Source organism: Taurulus bubalis (genome assembly GCF_910589615.1).
Source record: "Taurulus bubalis genome assembly, chromosome: 17".
Classification (NCBI taxonomy): Eukaryota; Metazoa; Chordata; class Actinopteri; order Perciformes; family Cottidae; genus Taurulus; species Taurulus bubalis.
The window spans coordinates 6,602,595-6,626,632 of NC_136605.1; the positions used below are offsets into that span (position 1 = coordinate 6,602,595).

A 24,038-nucleotide genomic window follows, 5' to 3' on the forward strand; every position below is an offset into this window, starting at 1 on the left:
TGTAATATAGTCACTCTTCGGCTTACATAAGTCAACGTGCCGCTCAGCCGGCTAGTCTGCATTTCGCCATGTGGCAGCAGCGTGAATGCGGATACAAAATGCCGGCTGTTTTCCATTGTTCCTCTACTGGCTGGAAAGTATATGGCAGCTAACGCAATTAACAGAATGACGCAGTTGGGATAGACTTTTTGTTAAATACTGCCGTTTTCCGTCTTTCAATTTTTTCCCGCCAAACCACGTTTTAACTATTAATTAAATTGCAGGAGCTATGGTGGCGGCTATGGTGGAGGTAGCGGCGGTGGTGGTCGCTATGGAGGGAGAGGAGGTGGAGGAGGAGGAGGAAAGTTCGGCAATCCAGGTGAACGACTACGGAAGAAAACGTGGAACATGGACGAGCTCCCGAAGTTTGAGAAGAACTTCTACCAACAGCATCCCGACGTTACCATGAGGTCGCCGGTATGTAACGACACACGTTATGTAACGTTGACACTGCTTGAAATGTGCTCCCTCTGCCACGTGTTGAAGTTATGTAATCCATCGTGACCGAGGAACTGAACGAGTCTCTTCATTCTGGTCTTGCAGCAAGAGGTCGAACAATACAGAAGGTCCAAAGTGATTACATTCAAGGGGAGAGACTGCCCAAATCCTATTGCCCAGTTCCACGAGGCCAGCTTTCCATGTAAGTTAAAAAAGAAATGTATTAAATGTGTTGCAGTGACGGTATGGTGCATCCCTGTTAACTGGGTCCATCTTTCCTCCAGCTTATGTGATGGATGTGATCAACAAAATGAACTGGACTGAACCAACACCCATCCAGGCTCAAGGCTGGCCCCTGGCGCTTAGTGGCAAGGACATGGTCGGCATTGCACAGACTGGCTCCGGCAAGACGCTTTCCGTAAGATAATCTTCTCTTACGTTAGGTCTGCTCATCAAATACTGCATTAATCTGTACTGACTAACATCTCGGTGTATTAGATCCACACAATATATTTGTGTAAATGAGAAAGTATACATTTGGAAGTATTGTGGCAAGACAATGCTGATTAAAATGAGTGGTATTGGCTAGAGTTTGCCTGTAGCTTTTTACACTTGAAACCTGGTTATCGAATAGTTGGTGTACTTTAGCACAACTAACACTGCTCATTTGAATGTTAATGAAGTGGCTCTCTTACTAATGTGTGAAATAAATGTGCGCAAAGGATCCATCTATGGATTCCCCTTGCACATATTTATCCTACAGTATTTGTTACCTGGAATTGTACACATCAACCACCAGCCCTTCCTGGAACGTGGAGACGGCCCCATCGTAAGTAGTCATTGTGCAACTGTTCACATGTATTTTATCTGATGTATACATACACACATATTATGACCCCCTTCAAAAAAGCACTTTCTTTGTCTGTTCGGTGACTTGGTGAGTTGTCGATGAAGGGGATATTACTTCATCACTGTGGGTGAGATGGCAGCATAACCATGGCTGACTAATCTCAATCAGTGATGAGACAAACTCACAAATACAACACTCAAACTCTTCTGGGTTTTCACTAAATGGAACACCTAGAATAAACCTATTTGATAACTATGTTTCTGCACCATACATTATTCATTTCCATTCTGGGAACTGAATGAAATGCGTATCTGTCTGTTGCCTTAAGTGGACTGAAAAGTGATATTTTCCCTCTCCAGTGCTTGGTGTTAGCCCCGACTCGTGAGCTGGCACAGCAGGTGCAACAGGTAGCTGCAGAATATGGCAGCGCTTCTCGGTTGAAGTCAACCTGCATCTACGGAGGAGCACCCAAGGGACCCCAGCTCCGTGACCTGGATAGAGGTATTTAAACGGTTAAATAAAAAGAAAATGCATTTTGAGAATTAATATTTTCATGAGTTGAGTTCTGATCAACAATCTTCCCTTGTAGGTGTGGAGATCTGCATCGCCACTCCAGGACGGTTCATTGACTTCCTTGAGTCTGGGAAAACAAACCTCCGTCGCTGCACATATCTTGTGCTGGACGAGGCCGACCGAATGCTTGACATGGGCTTTGAGCCGCAGATCCGGAAAATTGTCGACCAAATCAGAGTACGTTTTGGGTTTACCTTTTGATGGGCTGCAAATGTACAAGCAGTAGTTGAATGCCAGGTTAATGTGTTACTTGGCGGTTGCTAACTGATGTTGTGTTTGTAGCCTGACCGACAGACTCTGATGTGGAGTGCCACTTGGCCCAAAGAGGTTCGTCAGCTGGCAGAAGACTTCCTGAAGGAGTACGTCCAGATCAATGTTGGGGCCCTGCAGCTCAGTGCCAACCACAACATCCTGCAAATCGTAGATGTGTGTAACAATGGAGAGAAAGAGACAAAGTGAGTAAAGTGTTGTTGAAGCAGATGCTTTCATAATGGCTTTAGGTGAAGGTGGGGAATTCTTCAGATTTTACCCTTTTTTTAACTTGTCTTTTAAACTTTTTAGACTCGTCCGTTTGCTTGAGGAAATCATGAGCGAGAAGGAGAACAAGACCATCATCTTTGTAGAGACAAAGAGACGCTGTGATGAGATCACCAGGAGGGTCAAGAGGGATGGGTAAGTGTTGACGTTACATTACGGATTCTTTTGTACGGCCCTTGTAGTTATTGTATAATACATTAGGATCCCCCTTCAAAAAAGCACTTTCTTTGTCTGCTCAGTGACTCGTGTGAGTTGTCGTTGAAGGGAATATTACCTCATCACTGTGGGTGAGATGGCAGCATAACTGTGGCTGACTAATCTCAATCAGTGATGAGACAAACTCACAAATACAACCATCAGATTGTCACTAAATGTGTGAACACTAAGAATAAACCTTTTTGTTTTGATAACGACATTTTATTAGGGACCCATATGATGTGTTGATTAAATGTGAAACCTTTAATTCTCTCAGGTGGCCAGCTATGGGAATCCATGGAGATAAAAGCCAGCAGGAAAGAGACTGGGTTCTCAATGGTAAGCTTGCATCACCAGTTAACATCATGACATGAACAACATTCAGGAAATATTTTTATCATGTCTTGATTTTTAATTTTTGTATTTCAGAGTTCAAATATGGAAAGGCTTTAATTCTCATTGCCACAGATGTTGCCTCCAGAGGTCTAGGTCAGTACCCCCTAAATGGTTTTCTTCTCTTAAAGTATTTCTGCTTTTGGGAAAGGGATAGACTCGTAAAGCGCGGTGGCGTTAACTTTGCAGTTTCTAAACTGTCGGAGGAGCTGTCAGATCGATCATACCTTTACCTCTGTAATGACATGGCTACTGGTGCTTTTGCTGACAGTGGGACATGCTAGTTGGACACGGCAGTGAGCTTTAAAGCAAGCATCTTGTGACTGAGGGACCTTTTTTAATACTAGTTGAAGGACACTAGGAGGCAGTAGTGTGCATAGCAGCCTGGGCGTGTGCTGCAATGGGAATGCATACTCCAAAAAGGCAGCTTTTATTTTATCCCACTGAATTGGAAGCCAATGCACCGTTCCTCTTTTTCCCACCGTAGTTTCAGAGGAGTAACTGTTTGCTTATATAGTTAACTAATCAAATGTTTCCAACCATTTGTACCCCATGACCACACTAACATGGCCTTTTTGTTGCAGATGTTGAAGATGTGAAATTTGTCATCAACTTTGACTACCCCAACAACTCTGAGGACTATATCCATCGCATTGGCAGAACGGCTCGTAGCCAAAAGACAGGCACAGCTTACACCTTCTTCACTCCGAACAACATGAGGCAGGCCAGTGACCTCATCGCTGTCCTCCGCGAAGCCAACCAGGCAATCAACCCCAAGCTCCTCCAAATGGGGGAAGACAGAGGAGGTAAATCTAATTGGTGAGATACAGAAACTGTGCCGTTAATTGCACCCCCTCTCTTTCTGCTGCTCTCTTTTGTTCTCAGAAGTTGATGGGTTTACCATTGTGAACTTCTGTATCTCAAAACAATTTTCACTTCAACTTTTCTTTAAAAACCAAAGATGATGGCATTGCGTCTTTTTTAAAGTCCGTTTTCCTTTTTCTTCCCAGGTCGTTCAAGGGGAGGCAGAGGTGGTGATGACCGACCACGGTATTCTTCTGGAAGGCGTGATTTTGGCAGTTTTAGGGACCGGGATAATGGTAGAGGGTTTGACAACGGACCAAATAAAACTTTTGGCACAAATACGCAGAATGGAGGCTATGGGGGCACCAGCAGTGGCAGCAGCTTCCCTGCAGCCAGCTACAACGGTAATGGACAGTCCAGCTTTAACAACCAAGCTGGGGCCTTTGCAGGCCAGAATTTCCAGGCCCAACAGTTTGCTCTCGCTAAGGGTGCCGCACAGACTGGTGCGAGTCATCCCCCATTCCCCTTCCCCCAGGCACAGGCGCCGCCGCCGCTGCAGCAGCATCCTCCACCAATGCACCAGCAGCAGCATCCTCCACCGCTGCACCAGCAGCATCCTCCACCGCTGGTGCCATACGCCATGCCCCCTCAGTTCTCTCAGTAAACACACCATACACTTGAAAGTAATTTATTGCTTTTTTTGTCTTGAGTTCTACACTTATTACAGATTGTTGTTGTATTTACACAACAGGGTTACAAATGACTTCAGCCTCCTCTTTCAAGCCTTTTAAAGATCTGCAGTGCAACAGTAGTGTTGTTGCAGTTTTTTTTTTTTTCTATTACTATTTAATTTGTTACATTCCCTCAGTAATGTTTTGTACTAGGTAATTACAAATGTATTGGTTTTTTCATGTGTATCATTGAAAGTGATGTTCAGCTCCTAATTGGAAGTGCACTGCATGATCTTTCAAATAAACCATAAAAAGAGATCTGCCTTTGTCTTTTCTCAGCTTTGACCTTACCCTCTTCTATACTCTTGAGGAAATGGATGATCACTGTCACTACCTTTTCTGTCCAGCAGGTGTCGTGGTTATCTATTGTGTCGTCCTTATGGTACCCTTTGATTTGTACAGTATCTTATTAATCTGCAGTACCAGCAGCTGACGGTAGTTTTCAGGGTTTGTGAAAACGTATGTAGCAAACGGAAATATTTAATATGAAAAGAGCTTCCTTCGCTCATGCATCAAGTAGTCTTCCTGCAGCAGAAAGGGATCACTAACTAGTTTAGTCTCGTAAGGGAGGTGTCTTGGCAACACTAAATTGCCTTATGACAGACAAGTTATGTTATCCCAGTGGCTAAAATCATCATACACATTCCACCAGCTGTAGTTGCACACAACAGGACAACTGTTTTGGGGAAATTAAGTTTTTGTTAAGGATTCACTGAGCATGCAGTATTCTAGGTCTTTTTCAGCAGCACTTTGCAGGCTAACATCATGGCAGTAATCTAGTCATGGTTAACCTGATGGTAGTACTAGACTACTGCCATCAGGGGAAATCTACACCTGATTACAAAAGGAGAACAGGCCCCAAAACCAGTTTTGTAAATCCTTCATCAAACGTTCTGCAAACTGTATGCAGGAATTCTTTAATGTTTTCAGTTATACAGCTCTGAAAATGTAACTAAAGATGTATCATATTAAAATGAAGGCTCTAAATGAAATATATATGCATGGTCACATGACCAGAGCAGTTTACTTCCTGGCTGCATCAAAGCACTCAAGGTAATTAAAGTGTTAAGATAAACATATTAAGATGTGTTGCCAAACATCTGTATTGTCTAGTATTAATATGCATTTGAAATTACTAAACTTAAGTGAGATCATAGAGTGAAGTGACCGGTGGGATAACAGTGCATTACGTTCTCATACACACAGAAAGCTCTTGTTCTTTCTATCTTTCTACTTTAGTCTTTTAGTTTCACTTTGAGTCAAATTCTAGAAGTGTGCCAGACTGGCTGCTTTCAGTCATTCACAAACTGCTTATCTACTGGGATTTGCATACTAAACCATCGTTTATGTTTATACACTGTTTCCTGGGCTGGGGTGTTTAAGAATTTTGACAACTGCACACTGGGAGAAATATGAAATATTAAACATAAAACACACTATTTCATACATACTTTGCTATTCCGACAAGGCTGCATGAAGAAGCTTTGCCTTTAAGTAGCACCTCTACTAGATATTATCAATGTGCGCTACGATCTTTCTAGCTCGCTTCAGAGTCCTGGAAGCGAACAAGTCCCGGAGGGACGGCAGATTGCAGCCAATCACCCTCTGAGCAGAGCGGATGATGCGCTGCAGCCTGGCCTTGGCAGTGGCTGCAGCGTACCAGACGGTGATGGAGGAGCAGAGGATGGACTCAACGATTGCAGTGTAGAATTGCACCATCATTTTCTTTGGCAGGTTGAATTTCCTCAGCTGCCTCATGAAGAACATCCTCTGCTGGGCCTTCTTTGTGATGGAGCTGATGTTCAGCTCCCACTTGAGGTCCTGGGTTAGGATGGAGCCCAGGAAGTGGAAGGAATCCACAGCATCGACGGGGGAGTCACACAGGATGAGAGGGGCGGGTAGGGCTGCATTCTTTCTGAAGTCCACAACCATCTCCACTGTCTTTAGAGCGTTGAGCTCCAGCTTGTTCTGGCTGCACCAGGTCACCAGGTGGTCAGTCTCCCACCTGTAGGCGGACTCGTCCCCACCAGAGATGAGTCCAATGAGGGTGGTGTCATCCGCGAACTTCAGGAGCTTGACGGACTGGTGACTAGAGGTGCAGCTGTTGGTGTACAGGGAGAAGAGCAGAGGGGAAAGAACGCAGCCTTGGGGGGAACCGGTGCTGATGGTCCGAGAGCCTGAGACGTGCTTCCCCAGCTTCACATGCTGCTTCCTGTCAGTCAGGACGTCTGTGATCCACCTGCAGGTAGAGTCGGGCTCCTGCAGCTGAGACGGGATGATGGTGTTGAAGGCAGAGCTGAAGTCCACAAACAGGATCCTGGCGTAGGTTCCCGGTGAGTCCAGATGCTGGAGGATGTAGTGGAGGCCCATGTTAACAGCATCGTCTACAGACCTGTTGGCCCTGTAGACGAACTGATCCAATATGAGGTCCCGGGACAGTGTACAGATCGTAAAGCCCTCCGAGGCAAATTTGTATTTGTGATTTTGGGCTTCACAAAATAAACTGAATTGAATTGAAATGAACTGTTCCATGAAAATTAGGAAAAATACTGATTATTGTTTTTTTATTTTATTTTAAACGGTTTCTAATGACACAACATAAGTTTGGGGTTAAATGTGTTAACAGAAAAGAACAAAAGTCTTAAAAAACATTTTGTGTCAGTAATGCTTTGGAGTGTAAATCCTCACCTCCTGGCTCTGACCCCCAGGTTGTGTGCAAAGTATAGGAAAACAAAATATGATATAATACTTTTTCAGGAAACCAGTGATGCAGGTTATCTTTTCAAAGCGCAGACATTTGTGACTGACACCCTCTGGGCCTCTGGGAGTCGTGTATTTGATGTCACAGTGGAGCTGCTGCTCCACCTTCAAACCCTTGTATTATAAGACACTGAAACCGGCCCACAGGTCAGCACCCGGTGGTTAGAGATTAGATCTCGGTGAGCAGGAGTGCTTTGGGTGCGGCTGATCTAAATTGCTTTCTGCATATTTACGGATCCGAGGCCTGGAAGTATGTGTGGAACGCTCGCTGTGTAAATACTCAAGAGTCAATTGCTTCTTTCTTCTTTTCTTTTTTTTTTTCCACAACCAGATATGTGACAGCCACACCCTGCAGTTAACATAACCATTTACATAAAGAATAAAAACACATGTTGAGCTTCAACTCTTGCCAAAGTGACAAATCTTATTCATAATGTGATCAATGTAATTTTGATCTGAGTGGGTTCGAGCCGCGCTTATCTCAGACGGATTGCGCAATGTGGAATTTAAACAGGTGGGTTGTGCTTGGTTGAATTGCAGGGGTGTACACAATAACGTGAATACCACGCCTCCACCATACATACGAGGCCTGGCCTGGACTTTGTCAATATGAACTAGTCCATATGTCCTATTTATGAACTCGTTCTGGATTAACAGCAAGTCGTCCATTAGCTGGGGAAAGTTGATCCAGCGGTCCTTATGTGGACCGGACCTCAGACCAGACACCCCTCATTGCTGCCGAAGGCTGTGCTCGGAAAGACCATTTTAACAATAGATCCTGTTGAGAATGAGGGAGTGTTGCCACGTAGTGTCCAGAGGGATTTAAAGACTATCAAGTACATTTACCACTGTGTCTCTTTGTGGCCCCTTTGTCTCTTTCGTAGTTATTTTGCGTCTCTTTGTCGTCGTTTCACGTGTCTCTGTGGTCGGTAGGTGTCTCTCTGAGTGACATTTTGGAGGTAAGGGTCAGTAATCAGGGGGGTTTATTATAAACAACGAGCTGAACGTCTCTCTAAAGAAAGCACCGTAAAGCAGATTCATGTAATAAAGCTCTGTCTCACTCCAGATTCACGTTGTCATTCTGCGAGGGACGAAGGTCAAGGTCGAGGTCATTGCGTCTTCTGTTCTCCATCATCACCGCTCTCTTGTCCTGTCACTCACCCACTGTCTCTGCATTATCTTCTATCTTTCTGTTCCCTCCCCGTAATCCCTCTCCCACCCCTGCAGGTATGTGTGTGTGTGTGTGTGTGTTGGTTTGAGTAGTAACTGCCCTGGGCGTGCGTCGGACGCACCCACAGCAAGCATGAGACGGAGGCCTCTGGAAGTCACATTGTTCTCCACACCAGCAGCGACGCCTCCAACTCCCACCCACCCACAATACTGTGCGTGTGTGCGTGTTGTGTGCCAACAATGACACACACACCCTCACATGAAATGCTATGCGTGCACTAGGGTACATACTATCTTTCTTATCAGTCGCTTTTTGTGTTGTTTTTTTTGGCTGCAGGTGACGTCTGCGTTCTTCTAGACCTTGACTTGTATACCTAAGGGGTGATTTCACAGGGTGTGTGTGTGTGTGTGTGTGTGTGTGTGTGTGTGTGTGTGTGTGTGTGTGTGTGTGTGTGTGTCCGATAACCACTGATACTCAGAAATTAGTATCTGAGGGCCGTCAGGTGTAGCAATCCTCGAGGTTACAGGATAATTATAATGATTCTCATAATTAATAATTACGTAATTCATTTATCATAGTTCTGCTGCATTTGCCAAACCTGTAACACGTATGTTGGAAAAACAAGTTAACCCACCCGCAATGAGATCTCGTGCTTCTCTGGTTCAGAATGAACAATAAGAGCAAGTGTTCGCTAATGATGCTGCATTTCGAGGGAACTAGTTCCGCCGCATTCCTCCGCAATCACACATGTCGAAACAGTGAGTGCTTCATAATATCCTGCCGCGGCTGAGTAGTATCATGCATGACGAGAACATGTCTGTAAGAAAACACAAATAGTGCGCAGATAATGCAGAAAAACTCGTTAAAGATTATTTAAAAACATGATTCTGCTCTCTCGGGGTTCCATCAAGCTGTTTCCTGGTCATGCATCTAAATAAAAATGCTTTTCCTTGTGACCATTTGTGATCAGGCAGACCCATTAATAATAAAACAAACAAAACCATGAGGATGATCGTGCTGGAGGAAGAGTTGTAAGAGCCTTTAAAAGTTTACAGGCAGAGCGGAACAGGTCCGCCCGGTCGGCTCCTCTACCGGTGACACACCTGCTGCTCCTGGGTGGAGCTGAGACAGGTGGACGCTCCTTAACTGGGAGGGAGACGAGAGACCAGAGGGCGTGAGAGGGAAGAGGAGAAGAGAAGAGGAGAGGAGAGGAGAGAGAGAGAGAGAGGTTGGAGGAAACAACACTCGGACTCCGATTACGACCCGAAGCAGGCTCCAGAGATGTCGAACAATAAGGAATACAGCTCTGTAAAGCTCAGCAAGTGAGTGTGCTCTGTGTGTGTGTGTCTTTATGTGTGTGTGTGTCTCTCTTTCTCTCTGTGTGTATGTGTGTGTATGTGTGTGTCTCTCTCTCTCTCTCTCTCTGTGTGTGTGTGTCGGGTTTCCTATAGTTTCATGATACTGTCCCCTCTCCACCGCTGTGTTCTCTACCTGAAATCTGCCTCATGCTGCATGCAGACTGCTCTTTTTTAATACCATGATCCCATAAATACAAGTATGCATAAATACACATATGCATATATATATATATATATATATATATATATATATATATATATATATATATATATATATATATATATATAAGAATCCATCACAAAATATATATAATATATAATATAATATATAATATATATGTATGTATATATGTATGTTTTGCACGGGGTTTCGTTTCCCGGGACCACACAGTCCATCCACCACAGCAGCAGGTGGTGCATACAGATGATTCTGCTTTGGGAAGCGATGGGACGAGTTCCTGTTTACTCTGGTGTGACCACTGTTCGTGGCTTTTACGTCATCCGTCGTCTTCTCGTCGCCTCATCTGACTCCTCCACCCAGCAGCACTTGTATTGGTTCTTATGGTGGGGGTATGACTCGCTAAGTCCGCTTCTGGTGCCACTCAGTGAGCTGAAAGATCAACAGTGTGCCTTTCAGAGCTCTAATCCAACACCGAGCCGCGCAATAACAGAGCTGGGCAGCTTGTTGTCATTGCGCTGTTTGACTTGCGACACAGGGAGTCGACTCGTGATCAATCGCGTTTTATGAAGTTACACATGGCAATAAATGCGTAGTTGCGCAACCTTTCACCTGGCTCCGGTGTTTATCTCCCTCACCGCGGGGCGTGCCGCGCGGCCAAAGGCTCCTGAGTGCTCCCGAGACAAGGATCGGGCTGAAGGAGTGGCAGCAGCAGCATCTCTCTCTCTCTCTCTCTCTCTCTCTCTCTCTCTCTCTCTCTCTCTCTCTCTCTCTCTCTCTCTCTCTCTCTGGTCCATTCAGTCTGAACCGGCTCAGTGAAACTTGCGTCTCAATGGAAGCGAGTGAGTCAGAGTGCGTAAAGTGGAGAACAGCTCTCGGTGATCATGCTGATGGGTCATTTATTATGGCGAGAAACGACAGCTGTGTGTGTGTGTGTGTGTGTGTGTGTGTGTGTGTGTGTGTGTGTGTGTGTGTGTGTGTGTGTGTGTGTGTGTGTGTGTTTAAAAAACATCTCTCAGCAATGAATGAACTCACACACATGTTTGCAGCAGATATAAGAGCCTGTTTGAGTGAAGGAGGAAGTATTCAGATCCTATACTTAAGTAAAAGTACCAGGTACTCAAACCACAAGTAAAAGTCCTGCATTGAACATTTTACGAAAGTAAAAGTATGGGAACAAATTATCAGGAAATGTACTTAAAGTATCAAACAAAGTACTCAGAAATGTACAGGGGCCTTTTTATAAAGGCCTTCTGCATCATAGGTTATTATTACTGTTGAAGTTGAGCAGATATTGAACTAATGATTACTTCCATTATTCATTCATTCATTGAAAGGAATGGCAGCATGAAAATGCAGATAATCAGCAAAAATAAATCCTCTCAATTTTCTTATCATTTCAGCTCTACTCCAATATGCTGTTGGGTATTAGCATACTATATGAGGTTGGATGTGTGTAGCATACAAAAGAGCCTGTAACGCGTAACTAATGGAAGTGTGTAGGAACATAAGAATAAAATACTCAAGGAACAGTATCTGGCTACACGTGCAAAGTCACATTCCACCATTGGGAGTAATAACAAGAAGTCACTGCAGGAAGTAATCCTACTCCGCCTACTACGAGCTACAATGTCTGCTAAAGTTGGATATTAAAGGCACTGATAAGCGCTGAATACCGCAGTGTGACACGTTTGCTCTGTCACACGCAGACCACATTCCTGCTGTTAATTACAGGGAACAGGGGACAGCCCCCTCCGTCCCGTCCTCAGCGTGTCCCCTGGTCCTGGTCCGGGCGTGTCAGAATACATAGTTGGCTTTCATATCACAGCTGAGGAGGAATGACAGAACAAACAATCCAAAGAGCACAAACAGGTCTGCAGAGAGCGGCTCATGAGTGACATGCCGCTGAGGAATTGAGTTGAGTGGGTGAAGGAATCTTCTTTGTTGGTGCCCTCAGTGGGTTTCATGTCCTGGAAGCAACAGCAACACGTTCAAGTTGAAGTGCAAAAGCAGCTTTAAAAAAAAAAGTTTTTTAGTATGAAAATACATTTGAAACCCAGAGGTGGGAAATAACTAACTGCGTTTACTCAAGTACTATACTTAAGTACAACGTTGAGGTATTTTATATCTTGTTCAAATACTTTGTCATCAATATAACGTCGTCATAGATATGTTCTCTTTAATATTGTGAACATTATTTAGGTTTAGGCTTCAAATAAGCCCAGTGGGGTTTTCTGCCTCCTCCGTTTGAGTATTTTTAAATAGTGCAACTAAACTTGTATGCTACTCCACTACACTTTAGATGGAAATATTGTGCTCCACTACACTTATTTGACAGCAGTGTTTAAATGAACAGTGTTTTATACACACAAAACCGCTGATTCACTTACAATATGAACTATACATATATAAACTACTTATTAGCATGGAAGTAGATTTGCTGATGTAAGTATTTAAGTACTTAAAAATCTATTTCCTCCCATTAACTAGTAAACCTTCTGACCATCACCTCTCTGTGCTCTAGGAGTCAGGCCAATGACCTGGCTGTGGTGGTTTCTCGCATGCAGAACAATGCAGACCAAGTCGAGAAGAACGTCCTGGGATCAGAGGGGCTGCTGAATGTGGTAAGAAGTCCATGTTGGACTTATGACTCGACTACATTGACACTGGCTTATTATTTTGATACCCGAAAATCGTCACTAGATCAGTTTTGCGCCATAAAATCGATAGTAGTACGACCACCTGCAACATTTCTATATCATTTATTGAACATACACTGCAGGGAGTTGGTCCTTTTAAAGTAAATAAAGCGGCGTTGGAAGGAAAACTACTAGTACTAGAGTCATGCAGCTCTTGATGTGATGCTGTATATGACACTTTAAATCAATTCCCCAAACCAGCTTAAATAAGACATGATTCAACAGCAATGTCAAAGCTTTTGAGAAATCAGAAGAGCTCAGACACACGTGATTGTTTTCCCTCCCCAGGACACGGAGCGTGACGGGAAGAAGCTTCCCCTGATCCACCAGAAGGAGAACGCAGACAACCTGGCGCAGGCGGAGGGGCTGCTGAAGGACCTCTTCATGGACGTGGACAAGGCCAAGAGGCTGCAGCACCCGCAGGCCTTCGAGATCGAGCGAGAGTGAGTTTGTTCTGGCGTGTCGCTCACGAATGCACACAGGCGGCGTGCCAACGGACACACCTAAAAACTCACATACCTTCAAGAATCCTGTGTCATTTCCACATTCCCCTTAAGTGCTCTCCACCCATCGACTCACCAGTCGCTGAAACCATTTTGTTTCCTCCTTTTCAGCGTGAAAAACCTCCACGACCGCTGGGTGAAGGACTGCGGCATCTACAGGGAGCTGTACGCCCAGGGGCTGGTTTTGGACCTGAAGCCAAAGATCGGCTGGGGTCCTCTGCTGGATGAAAAACTGGTGGGTTCAAGCTCAGTCCAATCTTTTGTTTGTTGTTTGTTTGCAGCTGATCATCCCCAGCTGAGTCACAAATGTCGCAGGTTGAACAACTTTCTGCTTGGCGATGCCGTGATTTACAGAAACAGTTAAAGGCGGATGCCTACGGGCCCAACCTGACGGATGTGGAGAAGCAGACGGCGGTGCACAACCTTCTGCACCAGGAGATCGAGGCCTACAGCGCCCAGCTGCAGCCCAGCACCACCGCCTCCAAGGTATAGCGGCACACACACGCGACACGCAAACGCACTCGGCAGGACTTGGTGCAGGATGAAGCGCTCACCTGTTGTCTTTTCCATATTTGTTCGGCAGGAGCAGTACGCCGCCCTCAAAAAGAAGTATGCTGAGCTTTATGTGAGTTGAGTTTTTTAAGGCCTTCGGTGTGTTTGAAGATACAGGGTTCTTACGGTCATGGAAAACCTGGAAAAGTCATGGAATTTTAAAATGGTTATTTCCACTGGAAAAGTCCTTGAAAAAAGGGCTTAAAATGTTGTGGAAGAGTCATGGAAATGTGTTATATTCATGTGTTCATGTCGTTCATTTACGCTGAGTTTGAAATAATGAATATGCTTTTAAAAGAAAGACGCTCAAAATATAAGCAGGCATACATACAGGCATCTATATAAATGTTTATTCTTTTAATCAAACTATTGTCTCATTCATTTGTGTCATTTAAGGTTTACTGTATGCTTTGTATTCTCATTGTTTGGATAAATACTACATTTACTCACTTTTTACTGTTTACACCGAGATTTCACAAAATGTTTGGTCATGGAAATTTGGTTTAAAGTCATGGAAATCCATTAGTCAGAATGTGTATGAACCCTGAGTCACTTTAAAAGGATGTGTGTGTGTAATGTGCACGTTGTGCGTTCTGCAGGAGAGCTCCCAGCTGAGGCGCAGCCACCTGGCCTCTCTGTACGAGTACGTGCAGAGCTGCAGCAAGGAGCTGGGCTACCTGTCGGGCCAGCAGGAGAGGATCCTGCAGAGAGACTGGAGCGACCGCATGGTCGACCCCCGGGGCGTCCGCATGGAGTACGAGGTGAGGGTGTTATCATTATCGACTGAATTCAAACTGTGGCGCCTTGGGATTAGAGGAAGGTGCAAGCAGAGCGGAGATATTTTGGAGGGAAGAGTACGACAACTTTGTTTGTCACACTATCACACCACAGGGACACAGCTGGTGTAACCAGTATGGTGCACACTAAGCTGCGTAGCTGCTGGCAGAATTTGATTTGAATACTTGAAACACAATGTCACGTCTTCCACGTCCCACTTTCATGTTGTTTCTGCTCATCAACAGAAATTTAAAAACAGCGGCCTGCTGGCGCACGAGAGTGAGATCAACAAGCTGCAGGAGGAAGGAGATCGCCTTGAAGAGAAACACCCTGGCAGCGCAACAATAAAGGTTAGCTGCGTCCGACACACATCTGTATGATAGCCATGATACGTCACGATAGGGCCCTGCATAAAGATAGATAAATGGACTTGAATGGCTTTAATGGAGGCGGTTGCTTTTGTCAGGCGCACAGAGACGCTGTGCAGACCGAGTGGCAATCCTTCCTCAACTTGTGCCTGGCTCAGGAAACACACCTGGACAGCATTGAAGACTACAAGAAGGTACGAGCCTCTGGCCCTGCGCCGCACTGGGACTTTATTTCTTCCAGTAAGTCAACCAGTTCACTGACGCGGCTATTTGTCCAATGCAGTTCCAGCTGGATGCGGAGACGTTGTCCGAGTCCCTGGAGAGGCTCAACTCCAACATGGACCCCAAGTCTCTGGCCGAGAAGAGCAACTCTGAGGTCCTGATGGCGCTGGAGGTACGGATGTTTTATTATGACGTCACGGTTTCTGTGCAGCTCAAAAGTCTTGAAGGGGATGGAAAACGTTGAAGCAAAGCTGTTATCAGCGTGTGAAGAATCCGACAAGTTTGTGTCACATGGTTGATGACAGGGATGCTGGGAAGAGCCAACCAAACACTACATATTGTTTGTTCTGCTATAAAAAAGAAACCAAAAAAACCTGTATATTTACTCAGTGAGATGTTATTCTGCATTTGTTTTCTAATAATTCTTAAGTATAAATTAACAGAGATAAGATAAGATTCAAAGTAATCTGCTATACATAGCAAAATATTAATAGAATAATAAAATACTTTAGTTCCATGTTGGCAAGTGCAGACAATGAGGAGGCAAACAAAATTAATGCCAGCTTTATTTATGTGGTTCTGACGAATAGATCACACATAAAACGACTTGTACAAAATTCATTACTTTTTAAATAATGTCAAACCAAAGGAAGTTTATAGGCTGAACCATTTTTTAATTGATGATTTTGTAAAATGTTCTTTAAATTGATGTACAACAAACAAAATGAAATATACTTATGTTAAATATTCCCCAAATGTCTCAAACAAAAATGTATATACAAACAAGTATTCATACCTCAGTTTTGCATTTGTTTTATCTTTGCATGCAAATTCCTTTTCCGTCGAACAGACTCATCTAATTTGGAACAACTTCTGAATACTGGATCCACCGGATCTCTAAACTTGCTTCATGCTCACTGTGTTACAAACATAACTAAACTCATAATTCACTGTCCCATTATATGTGCTTCAGTATATTGTAGCGTGCAGGAGGAAAGCTTGGAAAGATATTTTCATGTTGACAATGTTAATATTACAGTTGGTATATAGGATTTGATCCATAAACATGTTCTACGAGTTAAAGAATGAAATATTGTAGTTTTTTTACAGAGCAAGGAATGCAACCTTTTTGTAAAGTGTTTTATTATTTAGTGTCTTTGAAACCTTTCTGTGCTTCACAGCTCGGCTAATGTTCCTCTGGTACCTCTCGGGCTTCAACAACAGGTTTCAAACCTGCTTTCACCCGCTGAGCGATAACCAGTTCTCCCTCTAGAAAACGCTAAAGTTGGGGATATACGTTACATCCGTGTTTGTTTGCGTTGCTTCTGTTCTAATTCAACAACACCCCCAGGGAGACGAACCGGCCGTGAAGAGGAACGAGCAACGCCTGGCTTCCCTCAGGGAGCTCAGCAGCATCATCGTGCCTCTGAAGTTACGCCGAGCGAAGCCCACCAGAGACACCACTGCAGTGTCCCTGTGCGACTGGGCAGACAAAGAGGTAACGGTTAAGGCTTTGATGTAAAAACATGATGAGGAACATTCTTCTTCTATGGTCTTTATTTCATCATCTTCTCCGTTTGGTTCAGGACATAGTGAGGCGTGGCGAGTCGCTAAGCCTGAAGTCGAACTCTGACAATAAGAACTGGGAGCTTCAGAGCAGCAGCGGGAAGACCAGGACCCTCCCCGGGGTTTGCTTCATGGTTCCCCCGCCTGACGCCGAGGCGCTGGAGAAAGTAAACAGGTACAGAGTGCAACTCACCACCTGCATGCATGTGCTTTCCGTACGTTGTTTTGCTATGTGATGACAACAGAGACTGTGATGGATTTTAATGAAACGATGGGATGTGTATGTGTGTTCAGTCTGGACAGAGCACTGAAGGACCTGAAGAGCCACAGAGCTGCAGTCATGGCCTCCTTGAAGAGCTCCACTGTGGAGGTGGTCCGGCCTCAGAAGGCAGGTGAGAACAAAGACGTCTCAACAGGACAGCGTTATTTTGTCTTGCGACGATGGCAGAATTTTTGATCGAAGATTTGGGCTCATCTCAGACGTCATTGTAGAGGTGTTTTCTTGCTCCTCCTCAGTCGCTGTTCAAAGCGCTCCAGACGATCCCAGAGCCGCCGAGCTCGCTAGTGACATAGACAAGCTCAACAAAGCCCTGGATCAGAGCGAAAAAGAAGTCCTGAGTCGACTCAGAGCCCCGCTGGACAACCGCAACCCCACACAAGACCTGGCAAAAAGACTGCAAGAGCATGAGGTAAACATGATTTGAGCAAAGATTCCTCAAGTGGAGATTTTAGCGTCCCTAAATGAGGCTATCTTTACACAATCTGCTTTTTCTTGTATTGTTTTCGTACCTGTCCAGGGGCTGTAGATGGAAATGACTTGGTAGCTAAATCTGATACAATGCATCTTTTCTCTTCTTTTTTTTAGATCAATGGGATTTTGTATATGAGAAGCTAAAACTAAACACCTCTGTCTTGTAGTGATCCATAACACATGTGACTTTGTCCTCCAGAAATCTGCCTTGACCGTGAGAAAGCTGGAGTCTGAGAAGTCTGCGATTCAGAGAGATATGGAACCTATTCTGGCCAAGAAACCCCTGGGACCCATCGCCTCGACACTGCCTCTCAAACTTAGCGCTGCCAAAAACAAGATCGACAACATCAACACCCTCATGGATCTTTACAACAAAAAGTAAGACCAGTTTCCCTTTCATTGAATATTTTGAATTTGAAGCACATTTGTATTTTTTAAATCTTATCTTCTACGACCTTTTTGGATGTTTACCTCCCGTGTTTCTTTCCTCGTAACCAGAGCTACAGCCTCCATGTTCCTCGAGAAGCAGAAGCAGAACGTGGAAGGCATCGTCTCTGGGTTTGAGGACCAGCTTGTTAAAGATGGCGTCATTCTCGATCAGCCGAACGCCCTACCGAGTCGCTACCAGCAGCTGCAGGTGTTGTACTTCATAATGCAACCAAAAACAGTCAAAGATTCAACAATGTCACGGTTTATATGAGGGGATAGAGCATGGGATGCCCTAAAAGTAACGGACCACTGTCGGCCCCTCGCGGCTCCTGGATTAATTACAGTTTAAGTTAACGAGCACAGTGTGAAATAAAGTTGTCTATATGATCGCTATCTGCCAATATTCAGTCAAATATGCAATTAGGATATCGGCATTAATGCTTTTCTAGTCACCGACCTCTGATAGTGCTACACTGTAAACAAACAACACGTGTATAAATCAACAGGAGAGCTAGTAAGGTTAGCATCACCGCTAACGGTCAACAAACGAAGGCTACGTTATGATGCATTCAGGCTCTGATCAGGGAAAATGAGTACTGGGCATAGATGTTATTTAATTATGATGTTATCATGATGTGTTCTCATTTAATCTTGTAAAATGTAGTGTCGATGAGAAACATGATTAGTCAGTCTTGAAGGAGATGTTTTCACAACAACATAAATAAATATTAGAGATTAATTATGGCCTGTTTAAAATACCTCAAAGCAGTTTATGACAAGATTTGTTTTAATCCATGAAAATACAATATTGTTTTTCCTGATCATTTGAATTGTGTATTTTCATGAAGAAGAAAAACACCATACACAACCAAAATGAAGTAAAAATATAACATTTAGAATTTTGGATGGTTTAAATCATTTTTGGGACAGTGGTAAAATACAAAAATTGTCCGTAGCCTTGTAGATCAGCTGTATAATCAAACACAAAGGGATCTGTATCTGCCAATATGGATGATCAGATCCGTGACTGATCCGTGATCCGATCCGAGCCTGTAGTCTTCTTCATCTCAGATCTTTCTCCTTATGCCAAACAGCTTACGCGTAAGGAAGTCGCCTCAAAAAAGGACGAGTTGAATAAATTGGGCAGTGACTTGGACCAGACAGAGCAAGTATGCAGGACCTTGCAGCAGAGTTTCAATGAATACTGTCCAGACATCCGCCGCCAGGAGAATGAGGTGAAACGTCTGAGGAGCCGTTACATCAATGTCAACAATCAGCTCCAGGACCGGTGAGCAAAACAGGATTCAGGAATGGTTGTAACTGTATTTGTGGTTTTACTTTTATTTAAAATGGTTGTTTTTGATATTTTGCTAAAGGTCTGGTCTCATAAAGGAAGCAACCAATAAAAACCAAGAATTCCAGAATGCTGCTCAGTCACTGGATTTCTTCCTGGTAAATTTGCCCAATAATGCGATCAAACCTACAGACGACGTGGCGCAGATCACAACCAAGCAGAACGCTCAGAAGGTTAGTAGAAGTATTTCTGGACATACATGAACCTGTCTCCAACTGTCCATGCAAACTAACTCAAGTCTGTATGGATTACATGTGTTGTTTAGAAAGTGATCGAGGACATCAAGAGGAAATCCGGCGATTTGGACCAAGTCAAGTATCTCTCCCGCGATCTGCAGGGCGTTTTGAACGTGAGTTCAGAGAATATGATTATTCTCATCTACAGTTGATTAGGTATGTCCTTCAATGTTTAATTTTCTTTCAGGAGTATGGTGTTAAGTCAAACACTTACCGTAGCACTCTGAATGATGACGACGATGATGACGACGACGACGATGATGACGACAATAATGGACCTGTCCTAAAGAAACGTAATAATTCAACTATGACTCAGGCTGTACAGAGAAAGGTACACTCATAGACAAACACCTAAAGTAAACTAAGTACTCAAGACAACATTTTCAGTCTCTCGTCTTCATTTCTAAACTGACTTGTCCTTCTGCTTCTATGACAGGAGCAAGATCTAGTGAACCTTTTCTCTGAGATGTCTGCAGAAAACAACCAACTACTCAGCCAGTTGGGGACGGCGAAGAACATCAAAGCCATGGTAGGATATTATGGAATCAAAATAACGTCAACAACTCTCAAGTAATAGAAGAATAATTCCCAGTGTTTAGTTCCCAAAATAATCCTCTTCTTTTTATTCATGTGCAGAATGAAGATAAAGTTAGTCAGGTGGTGGTCAATCAGCAGCTGCAGCTACAGAGCCAGAAGACGGACTTCGCAAAGAATGATGTTCTGAAAAAGGAATTAAATGAGGAGATTGAGAGGCGCTTACATGCTGAAAGAGACCTGGAAACATACCGTAAGAGGTTTGTGTCTCTGAAGAATAGGAGAGGAGTGGAGAGGTTGGAGGAGAAGGAGGTGGTGCAATACTACCGTGACCCCAAACTGGAGGGGGAAATAAAGTCCTTTAGAAATCGGATCCAGGATGAAACATTGACAAGGTCAAGAACCCATTCAGAGATAGAAATTCTACATGAAAGGATTATCAAGATAGAAACACAGCTGATAAAAACCGAACCCAAACTGGTGACCAAGCTCCTGTTTGAATACGAGAGAGACCCACAGCTTGACAAAGATGCCGTCAAAATGAGAGAGGAAATGCGCAGGATACAACTGGAGCTCCAAACAAGAGATACTGAGACAGTTCATGTGAAAAGTGAGCTCACGGTTCTGTCTCAGCAGAAACAAAAAATCCGGGAGAAGATCGTCAAGAAGGAAGTGGTGAGGCTTGAAAAGGATCCGGAGATGCTGAAAGCTGTTCTCACTTTCCAAGGTAATATCTCGGAGGAGGAACTCCGGTGCAAGTCGCTAAACGATAACATTTTTAGCACAAGGAGCCAGATAAACACACTAGAGAGGATCATTCCCACCATCCAACCCAAGATCATCACCAAGGTGGTGAAGCAAGTACAGCAAGATAAAGCAATGGTGGAAGAGTCGAAGAAACTACGAATAGCCTTGGAGGAGGAGAAGGATGAGAATGCAATCTTGTTGAAGGACCTGACCACCCTGCAGCTACGTTACAGTGAGGTGGACCACATCAGGGCCAAAGTTGAGGTCAAGGAGATCATCAATGAGATCTACAGAATTGATCCTGAGACAGAAGTTGAGCTGGTGCGTCTGAAGAAAGAGCTGCAGGATTCCAGCCGTAACTGTGCAGACCAGGAAAAAAACATCAAGGTACTGATAACGACTCTGACTACCCTGCGTGCTCAGAAGCCCAAAGTAGAGTACAAAGAAGTGACCCAGGAGGTGATCAAAGAAGAGAAGAGCCCAGAGGTCACCAGGGAATTGCAAAGGCTGAACAACCAAGCCTCCCGTCTGCTAGTCAACTATGAAAGCACCCTGGAGCTGCTGACCCACCTTCGTAAAGAAAGAGATGAGCTGAAAGCTGAAAAATCAAAGGTGGAGACAAAGCTAGTCACTAAAGAGCTCATCAAATATGAAAACGATCCACTTCTTGAGAAAGAGGCTGACAGACTTCGGAGGAATGTGAGAGAAGAGACTCAACAACGTCGCAATGTGGAGGAGTGTGTCTTTGACCTCCAGAACCAATACATTGTCCTGGAAAGGCAGAAGCCAGAGGAAAAGATTGTCATGCAGGAAATGGTGCGTCTTCAAAAGGACCCCAAGCAGTTTGCGGAGCATGATAAGTTGAACAAGAACCTGGACGATGAAATGAAAAGCCGCAGAAAGCTTGAACTAGAGGTCAGACAGCTAAGAGCCCTAATTCAAGACAAAGAGAGTACCCTGGCTCAGATGGACGATCGTCAGAAGAAGATTCAAGTAGAGACAGAGCTAAGACAGATCAAATCCCGCATTCTTGAACTGGAAAACTCTCCGTCGCCCGTTGAGGAAAGGATTATCATCGAGGAGGTCCTCAAAGTGGAGAGGGACCCTAAGCTGGAAAAACTTACTGATGGTATACGTCTCGACATGGAGACCGAGGGCACCAATATGAGTCGTCTTGAGAGAGAAATCCGCAACCTGAGGGTCAAATTGGAAATTCTACAAAAGGAGAAGTCAATTGAGAAGGTTGTTTACAGAGAGGTTGTTCGCGTAGAGCCCGACCCGGCAGTGGAGGCTGAAAGGGAACATCTTAGAGAGCTTGTAACGCAGCAGAGGAACCTCAGGCGCAACCTGGAGGAGAGCACTCAGAGCCTCCACATCAGAATTACTCACATGCAGTCAACGCAGTCTGTAACTTCTCAGGAGGAGACCATTCTCATCGCCAGCAGAGATGCCCTGCTGAGAGAGAAGGAGGATGCGCTCAGACAGCTCAAGATGCTCGAGTCCCAAAGACAGACCATCAGCATAACGTTCCAGCAACAGTCGAGGCTGCTGAGTGAGAGGAACCAGACCGTACGGCAAAGGAGTATTAAAAGCTCCTCTGAGATACAGCGGCTGGAGAGCGAAATCCTCAAGGAGAAAGATAAAGTACACCAGAGAGACTCCCTCATCATGGAGCTGCAGAGCAACATCCAGAAAGACGAGCACTCTGAAACTCACACCAGGGAGACAAATATGTCCACGAAGATCACCATCCTGGATCCAGAAACGGGTAGAGACATGTCTCCCTATGAAGCCTACATGCAGGGGCTAATTGATCGCAACAACTACATTCATCTGGCGGAGTTGGAGTGCGACTGGGAGGAAATCACCTCAACTGGTCCAGATGGGGATACAACAATCATTCAGGATCGTAAAAGCGGGAAGCAGTACTCTATCAAGGATGCTCTGAGGGAAGGCCGCTTGACCCAGTATGACGTGATGCTCTACAAGGATGGGAAAATGCCCATTTCTGAGTTTGCCCTTCTTGTTGTAGGGGATACTAGAAAGCCCATCATTCCTCCAATCCCAATCCCAATCCCCAAATCACCCACCAGAGCCAACCCACCCAGTCCCTTGAGCTCCATGCCAACCTCCATGAGGTCCTCCTATACCAGCCTCAACACTCAACACAGTGGCAGTTTGAACAACCTCAGTGTTTCAGCAGGCGATGAGTATTTCCCCATCTCTGGTATTTTCGACATCACCACTGAAAGCCGCATGTCTGTGCGAAGTGCCCTGACCCGCAAACTCATTGATGGCGACACAGCTCTGAAGCTGCTGGAGGCGCAAGCAGCCTCCGGGGGGATTGTCGATCTCTCCAAGAAGGACAAACTGTCTGTCCACAAGGCAGCTGAACGTGGTCTCATTGACTCCAGTGACATGTACAAGCTTCTGAACGCCCAGAAGGCCTTCACTGGAGTTGAGGATCCCATGACCAAAGACCGTCTCGCAGTGGGAGAGGCTGCCAAGAAAGGGTATATTCCCCAAGATAAAGCCAGGAGGTACTTGGAGGCGCAGTACCTGACTGGTGGGTTTGTGAATCCCGCTAAAGCCGGCCGCCTAACTGTCGAAGAAGCTCTCGCCAGTGATATTATTGACAGCACAACAGCCAAGGAGCTGCAAGATGAAGCTTCCCACATAAAGGAGCTGGTAGACCCCATTACTAAAGAGAAGATATCATACAAGCAGGCGATGGATAGGTGTCAGAAAGACAACAGCACGGGCCTCTTGCTGCTTCCTGCAGCCTCTACTGACGGCACAACGGCCCCATCATACTCAAACTACCGTTTCAATTCCTACAACAAATACTAGATGTGAACTCTGAGATATTTTATTTGCTGCAGCTAATGATGCTCGAGGGTGTTTGTAAGTGATCCACATAAAGATAGAAATGATGTTTTACACACTTTTTGAAAACACTGAAAAAAACTAACTACATTTTTGGGTAAAGCTGTTTACGTGGATCTGCTTTTTTTAAAGTGCTGTTTTGGGCTCTGCTGTAAAAATGAGGGTAATGTTTGTTTTATATGGCAAATTGTGTTCTGGCAAAGCTAAATCCTGCATGAGTGCTTATTAAACGCCACAAACCTCACATTTATTTTTCTGTCTTGTTATTTGAAATATCAACAGTCGATTGGTGAAAAACATTTATGTGTAAATAGAGTCGTTTGGGGTGTTAAGACATAATAATGTTGACGATCAAACGATCTTCATTCTGACCTGCATGTCTGTAGA

General features: G+C 44.5%; 2 protein-coding genes across 3 annotated transcripts; both read left to right on the top strand.

The window, feature by feature from the left end:
* The first annotated feature begins 339 nt into the window (after positions 1–339).
* On the top strand, positions 340–4,818 carry LOC306750000 (putative ATP-dependent RNA helicase DDX5). 2 transcript variants are annotated; one of them, XM_079233369.1, is made up of 12 exons: positions 340–456; positions 583–679; positions 762–895; positions 1,241–1,306; positions 1,687–1,828; positions 1,917–2,077; positions 2,183–2,355; positions 2,462–2,572; positions 2,910–2,971; positions 3,062–3,121; positions 3,610–3,831; positions 4,036–4,818. In XM_079233369.1, the coding sequence occupies exons 1-12, from the start codon at positions 388–390 to the stop codon at positions 4,491–4,493; spliced, it is 1,755 nt and encodes a 584-aa protein (XP_079089495.1). In that variant the 5' UTR covers positions 340–387; the 3' UTR covers positions 4,494–4,818. The 2 variants fall into 2 exon arrangements, with proteins under 2 accessions (XP_079089495.1, XP_079089496.1); XM_079233370.1 differs by having other exon boundaries at positions 3,610–3,844; positions 4,036–4,202.
* Positions 4,819–9,708: 4,890 nt separating this feature from the next.
* Positions 9,709–23,895, top strand: evplb (envoplakin b). Its single transcript, XM_079232673.1, has 22 exons — positions 9,709–9,813; positions 12,552–12,651; positions 13,015–13,169; positions 13,341–13,464; positions 13,584–13,715; positions 13,813–13,854; positions 14,381–14,542; positions 14,804–14,908; positions 15,025–15,120; positions 15,210–15,320; positions 16,500–16,646; positions 16,735–16,889; positions 17,009–17,106; positions 17,231–17,403; positions 17,665–17,843; positions 17,964–18,102; positions 18,989–19,182; positions 19,271–19,421; positions 19,514–19,597; positions 19,672–19,815; positions 19,921–20,013; positions 20,121–23,895. The coding sequence occupies exons 1-22, from the start codon at positions 9,773–9,775 to the stop codon at positions 23,613–23,615; spliced, it is 6,120 nt and encodes a 2,039-aa protein (XP_079088799.1). The 5' UTR covers positions 9,709–9,772; the 3' UTR covers positions 23,616–23,895.
* The last annotated feature ends 143 nt before the right edge of the window (positions 23,896–24,038 follow it).